This window comes from Leopardus geoffroyi, chromosome B3 (genome assembly GCF_018350155.1).
Source record: "Leopardus geoffroyi isolate Oge1 chromosome B3, O.geoffroyi_Oge1_pat1.0, whole genome shotgun sequence".
In the NCBI taxonomy this organism is placed as follows: domain Eukaryota; kingdom Metazoa; phylum Chordata; class Mammalia; order Carnivora; family Felidae; genus Leopardus; species Leopardus geoffroyi.
In genome coordinates this window covers 120246806-120260955 of record NC_059337.1, presented here as the reverse complement: position 1 = coordinate 120260955, position 14150 = coordinate 120246806, and the positions used below count along the sequence as shown (strand labels likewise).

General features: G+C 44.2%; 2 protein-coding genes across 5 annotated transcripts in view; one reads left to right on the top strand and one right to left on the bottom strand.

Moving 5' to 3' along the window:
* Positions 1 to 3434, top strand: part of NEK9 (NIMA related kinase 9) — a 39729-nt gene extending 36295 nt beyond the window's left edge. Inside the window, exon 22 of the mRNA XM_045451541.1 lies at positions 378 to 3434. Within this exon, the coding sequence (XP_045307497.1) occupies positions 378 to 500 (123 nt within the window). The 3' untranslated portion in view covers positions 501 to 3434. The remainder of the gene's footprint in view (positions 1 to 377) is intronic.
* Positions 3435 to 6426: 2992 nt separating this feature from the next.
* Positions 6427 to 14067, bottom strand: ZC2HC1C (zinc finger C2HC-type containing 1C). Of its 4 annotated transcripts, none has more exons than XM_045451538.1 (4): positions 13959 to 14058; positions 11747 to 13291; positions 6910 to 6993; positions 6427 to 6804 (listed from the first exon to the last, which is right to left on the bottom strand). In XM_045451538.1, exons 2-4 carry the CDS (start codon positions 13070 to 13072, stop codon positions 6730 to 6732), a joined length of 1485 nt encoding a protein of 494 aa, XP_045307494.1. In that variant the 5' UTR covers positions 13073 to 13291; positions 13959 to 14058; the 3' UTR covers positions 6427 to 6729. The 4 variants fall into 4 exon arrangements, with proteins under 4 accessions (XP_045307494.1, XP_045307492.1, XP_045307491.1 ...); XM_045451536.1 differs by having other exon boundaries at positions 6427 to 6993; positions 11747 to 13091; positions 13181 to 13291; XM_045451535.1 differs by having other exon boundaries at positions 6427 to 6993; positions 11747 to 13091; positions 13959 to 14067.
* Positions 14068 to 14150: the final 83 nt, after the last annotated feature.

Genomic DNA, 14150 nt, shown 5'->3' with positions numbered 1-14150 from the left:
TCCATGCTGACAGCAGCAAGCCGGGTATGGGGCTCGAACCCACAAACCACAAGATCATGACCTGAGCTGAAGTCAGACATTTAACCGACTGAGCTACCCAGGCACCCCATGGTTGTCTCCGTTTTAAAACTTAGAGTTCTGCATTCCAGAAAATCCTACAGTCCTGGGCTAACAGTTGGTCACCCTGCCTGCAGCAAGTGTAAAGGTGTTGGCTTTATTTAAGGTAGCATTATTAAGGTATTATCTAAGGGTAGTATTACGAGCTTCTCACAAAACTGTGGCCACAGATCCTTAGAAGTCAACATTGAAAACCTAGTCCTGGACTGCGGTGACTGGTGGCAGTATTGTTAATGTGGAATTGTGTTTTGTTTGGACAGGAGGGGATGCATTCCAAAGGAACTCAGACAGCAAAGGAAGAGATGGAAATGGATCCAAAGCCTGACTTAGATTCAGATTCCTGGTGCCTCCTGGGAACAGACTCCTGTCGACCCAGCCTCTAGTCTCCTGAGCCCGTATGGCCTCCAGGAAACTGGGATCCAAAGAACTTCACAGCACACTTACTGAATGCAGAGAGCGCTTTCCTGGCTTTGTTCACTTGCAGACAAGGAGTGCAAGGCGGAGGCTCCAAAGCACTTTCCGTGTACACTTGGAGAGTGGCATTGCCTCTTAGATAGGATCTAGGAGTGGTTTTGTTTGGAGAATGGAAGGGCCCCATGGCCCTGGCTTTGTCCTCAGTGACTGCCATAGCAACAGCAGCTCTGTACCTCATCTGGTGATCCCACCTTTGAAGAGGAGACACAATGCTCACCTTAATTTTGCTGGTAGCAGCTTATATCCCATTTATCATTTCACCATTACTTGGAAGCTGCCTTGGGAATTCAACACCAGGCATTGCACCTCTGGGTGGAGGAGGGAAAAGTGTAAAACTTGAGTGGGCTGGAACCAGGTGGGGCCCATCCAGGGTCGTCTGGAGAGCGGTGAAGTGGTGAAACCCTCTCAGGAGCCCTGAGTCTGGGAAAATATGTCTGGTGGAGTCAATCTAGGGCTTGTTTTCAGAAAGTTCAGTTACTTTGCGCAGCTAAATGCTTTAGGAGGAAAAGCGGGCTTAGATTGCTTTTCCTCTGAGGGTCGATTGAAATTTCTTCAGTGAGGAGTCAAGAAAGAAGGCTAGGTCCCTCCTCATCACACAGCTGGAGTTTCGGTCTGTGACCGATGCAGGTAGGATTTCCTAACTTTGGAAGATGCCTCTAAAAAGTGAGGTGCTTCATCGAGGATTGAGTCAGTGGGGCAATAGAACAGCCTTAAGAGAAAACCATGAGGGAGAGAGGGCCTCCTGTAGCTGCCTCTACTTGGTATCTTTAAGAAGGTCTAGAGTGCCTCTGCCTTCGTGGCTCTTAGGGTTCTAACCTTGACTTCAGCAGCCCCAACCACTCCCTTTCTGTATGTCTAGTCAGTATTTTCCCCTTTTGGTGTTTTATGAAGCCATATCAGTGAATCTGTATCATCTTTCCTACTTGAGTGGCCCAAAGCCAGCACCAAAACCTAGTAGTCCCTGAAGCCTAACAAAACAGGCAGAAGCCGCCAAGTGAAAGGAATTTGGCTGAGAGCTCCGTTCTAATCCCGTAGTCATTATGTCCTTATGGACAGGAACGAACCAGCTTTCCCAAAGAGAGAAAGTGTCCTCAAAGCTTTTGATGGTTTTACTTAAGGATATGAGCTTTGGGTTTCCACCTAGCCTTATGCAATGTTCCGTTAGCATTTGGGGTCATAGGGGCTGCCTTGATGAGTCTCACATCCTGCCTCCCTAGAAACAGCTAAATTAATTTGTGTTTCATTTTCCCCAAACCCCAAAAATGAATGTTTGATATCTCTATAATATTTTGGAAGGACCTGTGCAATGGAAATTTTGCTATTTCCCTAAAACTGGTGGCGTAAAGGCTCATGCTTGGGGAAGACCCCATGGCTGGGGATGGGCAACTCTGTTCAATGGGATCTTCTTTGGTTTGATGTTCCCATTGTTTTCTCAATTCTGGGAAGCCTAGTACAATGGTACTAACGTAATCACTAAAGCCTTTTCTTAAAATAAGGGAAGGGGCCAACCCCAGATTAAAGTTACAAGTTCTGGGGACTTGGGGGTTTGCTGTAAACCCTAACAATGGGTTTGGTTCATCATGTAAATGCACCTTTGATTTTTTTAAGGGCTGACTGGCCTTTCACGTTCCTGTATCCCTCAGACTCACCGTCTCAGCAGGCCTGAGAGGCAGGCTCAGTTTGGGTGTTAATCCTGAGTATTGCTTCTGCTGTGGAACGGAGGAACAGGGGCACATTGCTGAGACAGGGATGAAAGTAAGCATTGGAGGGAGGGGGAGAGCCCTGCTCTTGTTCCAGAGGGGAGCCATTCTCTAGCAGGGGAACACTGGTCATTTTCTCTAGCATGTTCCCTTGGGAAGTCTAGTTTGCTGGTAATCTGGCTGAGAATCTGAGTTCTGTGCCTTAGAGACAATTTGCACTTTCCCAAATTGTGCCTGGGACAGCCGTGTGATTTTTCCCACCAAATAGCTATGCAAGTAGAAACCAGTTCAAAGGTGGCAGCCATGCATTAGATAAAAAGTGAAAGGTTAGGCAGCAGAAATGCCTTTGAATGGTTTTTTTTATAGCTAATTCTCTTCGAGTTTGTCCTGCCGTTCTTTCTGCAGCACTAGGTGTTTTCAGTTTTCTAGTAGTATTGCTTTTGAGTTACAATATAACCTGAGTTACTCCGCTGCTCTGACATTGTTGCTGAAGAACTAGCTTATTGTTAGCCAGATGTTTGAAAGGTTGAGGGTGGAGTGGTTTGGCATTTCTGTTTTAAATAAACATTTAAACTCTCAATCAGTGCTATGCCTGCGCACGGACCTTAGTCACTGGGGATGAAACACCCAGATTCTAGGCCTTCATGAATCTTTGATTCCATGAGTCTTTATATAAATAAATAAATGACCTTGTAATAGAAACAACACAAGGGACATTTGCACAAATAATCTTTTGCTTTTTTCCAGTTTCTTTTTCTTGCTAATAGAATCGTTTCTGCTGCTACAACTTTTTTCCCCAAACTTCTCAAGTGCTTAAAATGCAGAAGGAAGGGAAAAAATGAGCCACTGAAAGAGGAAGGATCATTTCTTATACTTACCCCTCAGTCACAGTGGACTTTTTCAAGTGATAATGTGTGTCTATGTTTATAAATCTGTTTTCCGTCAAAGAGGGTGAACTGTATTTGGTCTCCCTGGCATAGCCAAGTTATCACTTCTCTTGGCTGAGCATGTCATTAAAGTTTAAAGCAAAAGCAGCCTTAAACTCAAATTTCATTTGATTTGCCATATATTTGGAAACATTCATAATAGAAAGAACAGCTCTGGAGCGAGGATGTATTATAAATAAATTCTTTCAGATGAGTATCCCTGGGCCTCCAAAGTAGTATTATTCATTAGTGTCAAGGCAGGCTGGGCTGTAGTCAGGACTACAAAACATGTTCCTTCCTGCCACAAAGCCAAAAATCATTTATTACTTCAATGATTAACTATGGAAATAAACATGCTGATCACTGAACCTCACAGAATCAGGAACATTAGAGAGAAAAACACTTTATCACATCTGCACTACCTCCTTTGTAGTTGGGAAGAACGATAAGTTAATGACCAAAAGCAAATGTTGGCCACAAGGTACTAGGCTGCATTAAATACACTGCTGTTAGGAAATACTCTCTCAGCACGTCTGCGTATACTTTTATATGAAGTGAGTTTCACCATGAGATTTTTTTCCCCATTGTTTATTAACCTTTCGAACTTTAAAATTTATAACATTTGCATGTACTGAAGTTTCTTGGATAAAGTAGTATAACACATGGACATTAACAAGCAGCATTCATTTATCCACTATTATTCTCTGCTATCCAGGAATGGACTTAGATAGAAAAAGGGTTCTGACCTCTTCCCAAAGATCAGATCAAGCTAAATTTAAAAGACTAATAGATATTCCTAATATAAGCAAGGCCTAAACATGTTGAGAGTGGAGGGAACACTAAGGTATCGACTATTTTATTTCTCTAGCAATGTAAGAATGAATAACTGCTTCCTGTGTCTAAAGACAGCACTCCCCACACATACATTTGTTCCCCCGGAGGACCCTGATCTGTGAACTTAATAACATCATTCAGGGATCCCAAACCCAAGTGCCTGTTGAGCCAGGCAGATAAGGCAGATAAGGCAAATAAGTGAAGCAGGCCAGGAGGGGCTGTGGTTATCTGAGTGGCCAGCCTGTCTGAAGGACATTCAGTGGTGCTATGCAGGGTTGTTGGCCTGGTGTTTCCAGAACTTCCGGCTTTTCAAGAGATTCTCCATATCCCAATTTTTATTTTTATTTATTTTTAATTTTTTTTTTTTAACATTTATTTTTGAGAGAGAGAGAGAGCCAGAGCACGAGCAGGGGAGGAGCAGAGAGAGGGAGACACAGAACCTGAAGCTGGCTGTAGGCTCTGAGTTGTCAGCACAGAGCCCGGCATGGGGCTTGAACCCACAAACCATGAGATCATGACCTAAGTCGTCGTTGGACACAGAACCAACCGACTGAGTCACCCAGGTGCCCCTCCATATCCCAATTTTTAAATGTCAGTCTAGTTTTAGTTCCGTACCAGCCAAATAAAACACATCTGTAGGACAAAGCAGTCCATAAGCTACCACTTTGCGGCCCTGGCCACAGCTCATTCTTGCCATCTATTGCTTTTACCATCAAGTGTGAAACTTACAATTTGTACCTCACTAGGCCTGCCTGGGGAATGAATGAATGTATCGGTTTAAATATCCACTGTCTGTGAGGGTTCTTCAAGTGGCCAACCTAAAGCTCCATTATGTGATCCCTCTTTGCAACAATTAGGAAGAACATAAAGCAATTTAATATGTACTGTTTTTTAAGTATATAAATTTTTTTCAGCTTCACAGCTAAAATTTTAAGTTCATATTTCATATTGGTCTGATCTGTTAGCCCAATCAGCAGAAGCTGCAGAGGAAATGGAACAAGAGTGAGTGACCATTTATTGTTTAGTAAAATATGGCTTTATTGTCTGCCTAGTCACATTGGCCCAGGTCAGGTTGGGTGTTTTTTTTCCAGTATTTTTTTTAATGTTTATTTATTTTTGAGAGAGAGAGAGAGTGAGGTGGGGGGGGGGGAGGGGCAGAGAGAGAGGGAGACAGAGAATCCAAAGCAGGCTCCAGGCTCTGAGCTGTCAGCACAGAGCCCGACGCGGGGCTTGAACTCACGGACCGTGAGATCATGACCCGAGCTGAAGTCGGACGCTTAACTGACTGAGCCACCCAGGCACCCCATTCTTTTTCTTTTCTTTTAAGTTTATTTATTTTTGAGAAAGTATGAACGGAGAAGGGGCAGAGGGAGAGGTGGACAGAGGATCCGAAGCAGGCTCCAGGCTCTGAGCTGTCAGCACAGAGCCCGATGTGGGTCTTGAACCTGCACACGGGGAGATCGTGACCTGAGCCGAAGTGGGATGCTCAACTGACTGTGCCACTGAAGCACCCCTCTAATATTTGAAACTAACAATTTGAGTGATGGTCTCAGGACCATAATCAGATCAGTTATTTCAGATCTGTCGTGCAATCTTCATCCTATCTGAACTGATACTACCCCTGACAGGCATTACCTTATCACTTCTCCCATTTGACCAATCTAGGACTTCCTCTTTTTATTATTTAATTTTAATCTCCAAACCCCATTTATTGAAGGTCTAATTATGAAGGTTACTTGCAGTATGCACAATTCTGCACAGGGAAAATTAAAAAGATCTGGTATCTTTTTCATCTGTTTACTTGCTAAGATAGATGTTTACTGTGGTGTAATGAAGAGGGACGTGTGCCACGGGAATGTCTCAGCTTGCTTTGATGGTAGATTTTGTTCTCATTTTAAAAAGCCATACAAGCAAACTGATTTCAGAGCAGAATGCTAGCAGTGGCTGAAACTGAAGTTTCTTTTTTTTTTTTTTTTTGACATGAAATCCATTAGAAAAGAACAACTACTGAGACATACAGGGTGCTTCCCCCCCCCCCCTTACCCTGTAAAGCACATAAAGATGAGTTTCCCTTTATTACACAGTAACCGCAGGAGGATTTAGGATATACTGGCACCCTAACCTTACCGACTTGTATTAGCTTTTGGCAGGACCATGCATCAGGGAGGTCAAGGATAAATTTCCATTTGCCTTACGGCAAAATCGTATTATCTTTCATAAGATACCACCTGGGTGATCATGATCCTCTGACCCAACTCAATGTAATGAACCAACTTCCTGCAAGAGAAGAGTTAACTGGAACCACAGACATACATGCAGAGGCAGTGGCAAGAAGGCAGAGCGAATGCAGGCACTTAACCAGCACACGTCACGAGTCGGGCTTGCAAGAACAGAGCTTTAATGTAGCCCGCTCGCCTCTCGAGTGTCTTCAGCCATCCGTTCTTAGGGCAATAACAAGGCACTCCAGCCTGAGCTGGTAATTTAGTGGGAAGCTGAGGCTTCCTTTTGCCTTCTGCTGCTTAGCAAAGGGTCTCTCCTCACTGATTGAAGCTCTGCAGGCAGATGGGGGAGGTATAAAACTTTTAGTTCTGTTTCCCGTCAAATTATTCTACTCCCATTTACTGCTGAAGAGAAGCAGAGCCTTCTGAATTATCAAGGAGGCTCCCACTGTTGTCCGCTCAACTGGGATGCTTCCTTGGAGGTGGAGGCCGGTTCTTGATGGTCTTACACTTGGGAATGTGCCGCTCAGCCACCCTGGGGGCAAAGTGGCGACTACAATGAGGACACTGAATATAATCTGGATTTTCTGCAGGCAGGATAGGAGGCAAGTCTGAGGGGTTTCCACCTTTGGCAATTACCTGCTGGACTTCTCGAGCCTGACGGAGGGTACAGATGAAAGACTCATGCTTCTGTCTCCAGTTGCTCTTCCGAGGAGGTTCAGCCTGTAAGTAGGAGGAAGGCTGATCATTCAACTTGGAGTTTACCTCATCTCCTGAGTTGTCATCAGAAAGACAGCAAGGAAATGTAAAGGGTGTTCACCCATAAGGTCAAAGAGAACAGGAAAGGGCAGCAGAGCTGACTTGCCAGAGTGGAGGCACTTAAGCTAAGGGCCTGCCAAGGAGGATAGTACTGGGAGGCTCGGTGCTCATGAGAATGTGCATGGCAAGAATAAACTGTGTCCCGGGGCCCCTCTGCCATCTTGCACAACCAAGTTTCCATCACTTCCAGCACCCTCACAGGAGAACAGGGCTTTTATTCTCTGGAGAAACTGAACCAGACAGGTTTCGGACTCAGGAAGTCCAGGCACAGTGGCGAACAGGGTTAATACTGAGACTGAGAATTGGGATTAAGTGCAAGTATATGTGACAAATTATGGAACTGTCGGTCTGTTTCCCCCACTCTGCTCCCAGGATATCAAACACATTGGCACCCTTATAGGAGACAAGAGTTCTCTGGATGCACCAAGCAGTTGAGAGAAAAGCCATTAGATGCTGACCCTGAGTGACCCCAATGCAAAGGTTCACTATTTGATAACTCTGATATGAACAAGCCTCACTTAAATATGAATGGACAGCCTAGGATCACCAGATAATTTGAGTAAAGCTCTAATAAGAGAGAAACAAAAACAAGTACATGAACTCGTTCCTCCTCCCTCAGGAAACAGCAACAAAGCAGGTAAAAGAAAACTTACAACCAGAGAACCAGAAGGAACTATTATAAATTAAAACTATGATATGGGAATGCAAGCTGGTGCAGCCACTCTGGAAAACAGTATGGAGGTTCCTCAAAAAACTAAAAACAGAACTACCCTACGACCCAGCAATTGCACTGCTAGGCATTTATCCAGGGGATACAGGTGTGCTGTTTCGAAGGGACACATGCACCCCCATGTTTTTAGCGGCACTATCAACAATAGCCAAAGGATGGAAAGAGCCCAAATGTCCATCGATGGATGAATGGATAAAGAAGATGTGGTATATATATACAATGGAGTATCACTTGGCAATCAAAAAGAATGAAATCTTGCCATTTGCAACTACGTGGATGGAACTGGAAGGTATTATGCTAAGTGAAATTAGTCAGATAAAGGCAAAAATCATATGACTTCACTCATATGAGGACTTTAAGAGACAAAACAGATGAACATAAGGGAAGGGAAACAAAAATAATATAAAAACAGGGAGGGAGACAAAACAGAAGAGACTCATAGAGAATAAACTGAGGGTTACTGGAGGGGTTGGGGGGGGGGGGGCTAAATGGGTAAGGGACATTAAGGAATCTACTCCAGAAATCATTGTTTCACTATATGCTAACTAATTTGGATGTAAATTTTAAAAAATTAAAAAAGTAAAAAAAAACTGTGATAGCTAAAAATAAAAACAGAAATGTAAAATACTGTCATGAAAATTACTCCAAATGAGAAAAAAGATCAAGATAGAAAGTAGATAAGATTACAAAATCAAAAAGCCAATCCAAGAAATCCAACACCTGACCAATAGGAGTTTCAAAAAGAACAGAAAAAGCACAAGGAGGAAATTATTAAAGAAATAATAACAATAAACATTCCTAGAATTAAGGTGACTGCTCATGAAATTGAAATGGCCTACCAAGTATCCAACACAATCATTGTAAAATTTCAGAATTTCAGAATAGAGAATCCTGTAAGCTTTCGGAAAAAGAGAAACACCAAAAGAGGTTTCATATTGGGCAGCGGAAGCAAAACAGCATCAGGTTTCTCAAAAGTAACATTGCAGGCTAAAAGCTAGTGGAAAAAAATGCCTTAGAAGTTCGAGTAGAAATTCATTTTCTACCTAGAATTCTATACCTGGCCAAGTCATCCATCCAATATAATGCTATTATATAGATATTTTCATTCATTCCGAGACAAAAAAAACATGCCTCCCAAGCATGTTGAAAGCTTCAGCAACGCAAAAAGTAAGGCAAGAGAAGGAAGACATAAGAAGCTGGAAATGGGACCCAACACATAAGAGGAACAAATAGAAATCCTAAAACAATAGGTCTGCACCAGGTCTAGAGAATAACCAGTCCAGACTGGTACAGGAGGAAAAAGAGTGGTGGGAGGGAGGTTTCCAAAATTAAAAAAAAAAAAAAAATCAAATTGATGGATTATAAGAGGTGTTTGAACATTTACAAAAACATTAACAGGTGTCTGACATCAGATGGATCATTTAGGGGAAAAAACTAGAGACCGGTATGCAAGAAACCAAGCAAATGAAAACATGAGTCAACTACTAATTCCAGGTTCATGTGGGCAGAGGCAGAATTTGTTCACTGTTGAGTGAACATTTATGTGGTTATTATAATGGAAAAGCTGATTACTGGTTTAACGCAAAATTGTGATTCCACTACAATGGAAGGAGAAGGGAAAGAGAAAAGAAGAGAGGAGATGTGAGAGAAAGCTTTACCCACAGCACTCATAAGAGGAAGTCAACAGATGATGTGTAAAATGGGTTAATCAAGAAAATAAGCATATTGAGAAATATGGAAACACATATCGAAGAAGTCATCTTTCAGAACTGAAGGCTGCTGCTGGGGGCCAGGTTAGGATGGAGGGGTGAAGCAGGATCCTGCTTATCTACCTTATACGTCACTCAGTACATGATTTTTAAAATGTATTCAAGTATGATTTAGATTAATGTAAAATTAATTCTTCAGAAGAAAGAAGGCAAGTAGCCGCTTAGTGATCTGACATCATTAATGATGAATAACAGGAAGAGATATTATCAAAGGAAAGGGATCCTTCAGGAGAGAGTCTTAATGAAACAGACAAGAAGACAAGAGAATCTGAGTGTTAGAGATGGAATCCAGGAACTTTAAAGAGAATTGAATTAGGGAGAAGTTCCTCAACTATATGATAGTTACACTGAATTCATCATATTGAAATTTTATTCAGTTAACACTCATCAATCACAAAGCACAAAGATGTTGGCCTTGTGCTCAAATGCTTAAGATCCAGTGGAGAGACTGGAGAGTCTCCAGACTGGAGACTGGAAGTTATGGGAACATTAAAGGACACAAGGAAAATCACCTACTCTCACGAGTACACCAGATGAGTAAGAGGGAGATACAAACCACTCAGCTTCCAAAGGCATAAAGCTTTCGAATAAGACTTGGGACATTCCAAGGAGCGGAGCGCATCTCAATCTAGACCCTTTCTGCTTTGGTGTCCTCAGTGCAACATACTGCCCCAAATGAGTTTCCACAAAGCTAGGGGGTCTGATCTCAGAAACTCAATTCTTTTGCTTCACTCCTGATGTATTTAGGAATTTAAGAAACACAAGATTCTTTTAGGCACTGGCCAGAAATAACCGCTATAGTGGACAGAGAAGACCCCAGTGGGTTATTGGGTTGACCAGAAAGAAAACAGGAAAGAGCAGGAAAACTGGTGATCATATCATTATCTGCAAGAGCAAAATTTTGGGAACTGGACCTCAGGCAGATTATCTCTGAACCCAGAAGGGACTTTCTTGTGATCTTCCAAATAGTACTGAAAGAAATAACTACAAATGACTTCTCCTAACAGCCACCACATAAGTTTGAGTTTTCAAAGGCCCCAGCAATATGCATGGAAACTGTAAAGTGCTTACAGACAAGACGTGCTAGTGCAGCAAAGGGAGTGTTGAAAAGAAATGAAAACAGAATATGCTCTCATATTTTTTTTAGAAAAGTAGAGTTGGATGGAGCTTTGAGGTCATGTGGTCTAGGCTTTCCCAAACTTTGATCATTTGCCTACCACTTTCATTTTATTCCCCTTACTATAGATCACTTCATATTTTTCTTTTAAGTTCATGATTCCTAGACACCACGGGCTTCATATGATGTTATATTTTTCTAACACACACTAAAACTACTAAAATAAAAAGCGTTTGCCAGCACGCCACACTTTGGCAAACACTCATTGAAAAACCAAGGGGCATAACCTTGGTGGCGTAGTGGACTGATCCATGAGACAGACAATCTTCTCCAGATCTGACTGTCCAGATGTGCCTGTGAGGTACCCCTAACCTTACCACGGAAGCGTCTCACGGTTTTTTTACAACCTAGTTTTTCTGCAGTTGGAATGTTAACCAAAAGTGCAAACTTAATTGTGTTTTATATACTTACTAAGAAGGTATATCAAAATTGAGCTAATCTTGAAAAGGTAGATATGGTTATAGGAGTTAGTAACAAATCCTAATCTTGGGAGGTGGCAGAACATATATTGCAAAGAGCAAGGAATTCTCTCGGGGCGGGGGCGGGGGGGGGGGGTGAACAGCTGCATGGCTTTTCTTTATATTTTTCCCATCTTTTACATTTTCTGTAGTAGACATTTATTACTTTTATAATCAATAGGACATAATATTTTTTAAGTCTGGATTTTGAAGTCATTCCAACCCAGATTTGTAGGCTGACTCAGCCATTTAAAGCCTTTTGTGATCTCAAGTAAGTAAAATTCTCTGAGACTTGATTTTTGAATTGATAAAATAAGAGACAGTGAAACCCCCAAAGGGTTGTGGTGGGGGTCTTATGAAAAGCTACCATTACAGTGCCTGGCACGCAGTTGTAATCAATAAATGTTCATTCTCACTCTCTCCCTATATGACACATGAACTTTTTCTAAAGAAAACTGATATAACAGTCCCTTTACAATGATCCCCACTCAAAGTCAAATCCATAAGGCCCTGGCCTTGTTACCTGGACTGAGGCTGATCCCTTCCAGTTCAAGTACTGCTCTAGTTCTGTGCCCTTGGCCCGGGCCTTGGAGGAGTCAAACACTTTCCTCTTGGAACGCTGCATCCTGCTGCAGGCGTTGGAGTGTCTCTCCAGTCTGAGCAACAGGAACTTGCGTCCACAATGGCTACATTCGCCAAGTTCTGGCTCCTCGGTAGAACAGCTGGAAACTGAGGAGTCTGGTGCCCTAGACAGACTAGAATTGCTGGTGGATCCCCGAGAAGCACGGCCTGGCACTCCTGAAGACTGAGAGAACTCTTTTGGTGGCCCTGAGACTAAGTCTCGGATTTTGTTATTGCTTGCCACCAGTCTTTCCCTTTTGAGTTTCTGTATTCCATAATCAGAGAACTGGAGTGGACTAGAATTTTCTTGAGGCCATCCTCTAGTTTCATCCTCTCCCCTGTGTCTGCTGAAGACCTCCTCAGGCCCCAGTTCTGGGGGGAAGGTAGATTTGTATGTGGTGTTGCTATTACCTTTAACTCTCCTCCTGGGGAGTGTCATTCTCGGTAGCTCTCTTTTTTCATTTTCCTTAGCCTGTTCCTTTTCTTTCTGGATCCTTCTGAGTTCCTCCTCTGTCTTCTTCAGCTTTTCCCTTAGGAGGGTCTCTTTTCTTCGGATTTCCTCCCGTAAGCTCTCCCCTGCAGCTTCTAGTCTTTGGATCTGCACCCGTTCAGTCCTGTTGGGATGTGCCACGGCCCTCTCCTCCTGTGTGGCAGCAACAGCACAAACCCCAGATGAATTCTCCCAGTTCCTTGAACCAATGCTGCTGTATGGAAACCCTCTCGGTTCAGGGGGTCTTGGAGAGACGTTCTGGTCCCCATCAATGGCAGCCTCACTCGTACTATGAGACTTCCTGTGGAACACAGGTTTCAGTGGGTATGCCCGGTCCACCCCAACTCGCTTCTTTGTAAAGGGGATGAATTCCTGGTTATCTGCTTTGGGATACCAGGACTGAGGATCTGATGGGTAAAACAAACCCTTTGCTTGGCCCTGGGGACTGCTTCTGGAATCCTGCTGGCTGATTCCAACACACTGGGGATAGGAGTAGCTCCAAGCTTTGCTGTACGTGTTCCATTTGGAGGGAGTGTAGAGATTCTCCGGCATCAGCTCTTTGTTGCTCAAAAGCTTCTGCTGGAAATTGTTCCTCGGGTGCCCCATTGAGGACCGCTGAGAAGAGTCACCTTTTTCACAGGGCTCTTGCTTAGCTGAGAGGAGCCCTGGAGCTTCCGCTTTATTATATGGGAGCATAACGCCCACAGGCAGATGTGGCGCCAACTGGAGACCAGCCATTCAGGGACTGGACTGAAGCCTAGGGGAGATTTAAACCAGATATCTGTAAGGAGTTTGTCTGAGGTTCACCCCAGCTGCTAAAGTAAACTGTTTCCACATTTGTCCTACCTACATATTCTCTTGAACTTCTTAGGAACGGTGGTGTTGGGTATGCCAGAGCTTTCCTCCAATAAGCATTTGGTGAATGCTTATTATTTCCTGTGGGTACTTAACTAGGTCCTGAGAATAGAAAAACGAACGTGACACGGGTGTTCCTGCCACCTAGCTTTATTCCAGTATCAGCCTCTGCCATACACAGTGATGCTCCTGCCATACGCAGTATGGATGGATGGAAAGATTTAATGGCAAGAGCTATCGAATTGAAAGTCAAGGTTTAGGCCTGTGACACAGCACAAGCAGCTTCCCCTTGCTGGCTCGGTTCTTCACCCATAAACTGAACGTTTCGCTCAGTTACATGACTGGCATTTAGGGACCTTAGGACTCTGAATCCAGCCCTATCATTTCACAGGTGAGTAAACTAAGGCCCAGAGGTAAGTGACTGGCACAAGAGAGCTCTCAGGGCTTGGCTCTTGCTGGCACCGTGCTTGACTCCAAACACAGAGGCCGCTCAGGGCCTGCAGCAGGTGCCTGGCTGCCAAACTCTCACCCAAGAAGTCCCGGCGGTGCGGACGGCGGAAGGTCTGTAACCTGAGAGCTGGGGGCCACCTGACCTGGCCGCTGCAGCTTTTAGATCCGGAATGCCGAAGTCACGCTCTGTGCTACGAGGTCAGCCGGGGCGCCCCCACTGGGGATTCCGCTGTGGGAACAAGCCCTCGCTCTTCTGTCCATGGAGCCCTTTGGGGGGGTCGAGGCGCTGACCCCATGTCTGTCCCCCCCTTCCGCGTACCTGAGTCACTGGCGACCGTTCCTGCTCAGGGGAAGCACCAGGACTTACTTTTCCAGACCAGACCCCCACCTCAACCGACCGCCGCGCAGGCGCTTTCAGGTGGCCTCTGTTATTCCCGTTGCCTGGAGACGGGAGCGCGTGCGCGCCCCGCCCCTTCTCTAGCCGCGAACGCAGCCCGGCCAGCGCGCGCAG

Coding starts and splice junctions, on each gene's coding strand:
- ZC2HC1C (XM_045451535.1), bottom strand. CDS start 13,072: ATGGCTGGTCTCCAGTTGGCGCCACATCTGCCTGTGGGCGTTATGCTC. Junction 6,994..11,746: donor AGGGATCAGCCTCAGTCCAG/GTAACAAGGCCA, acceptor TCCTACTTACAG/GCTGAACCTCCTCGGAAGAG.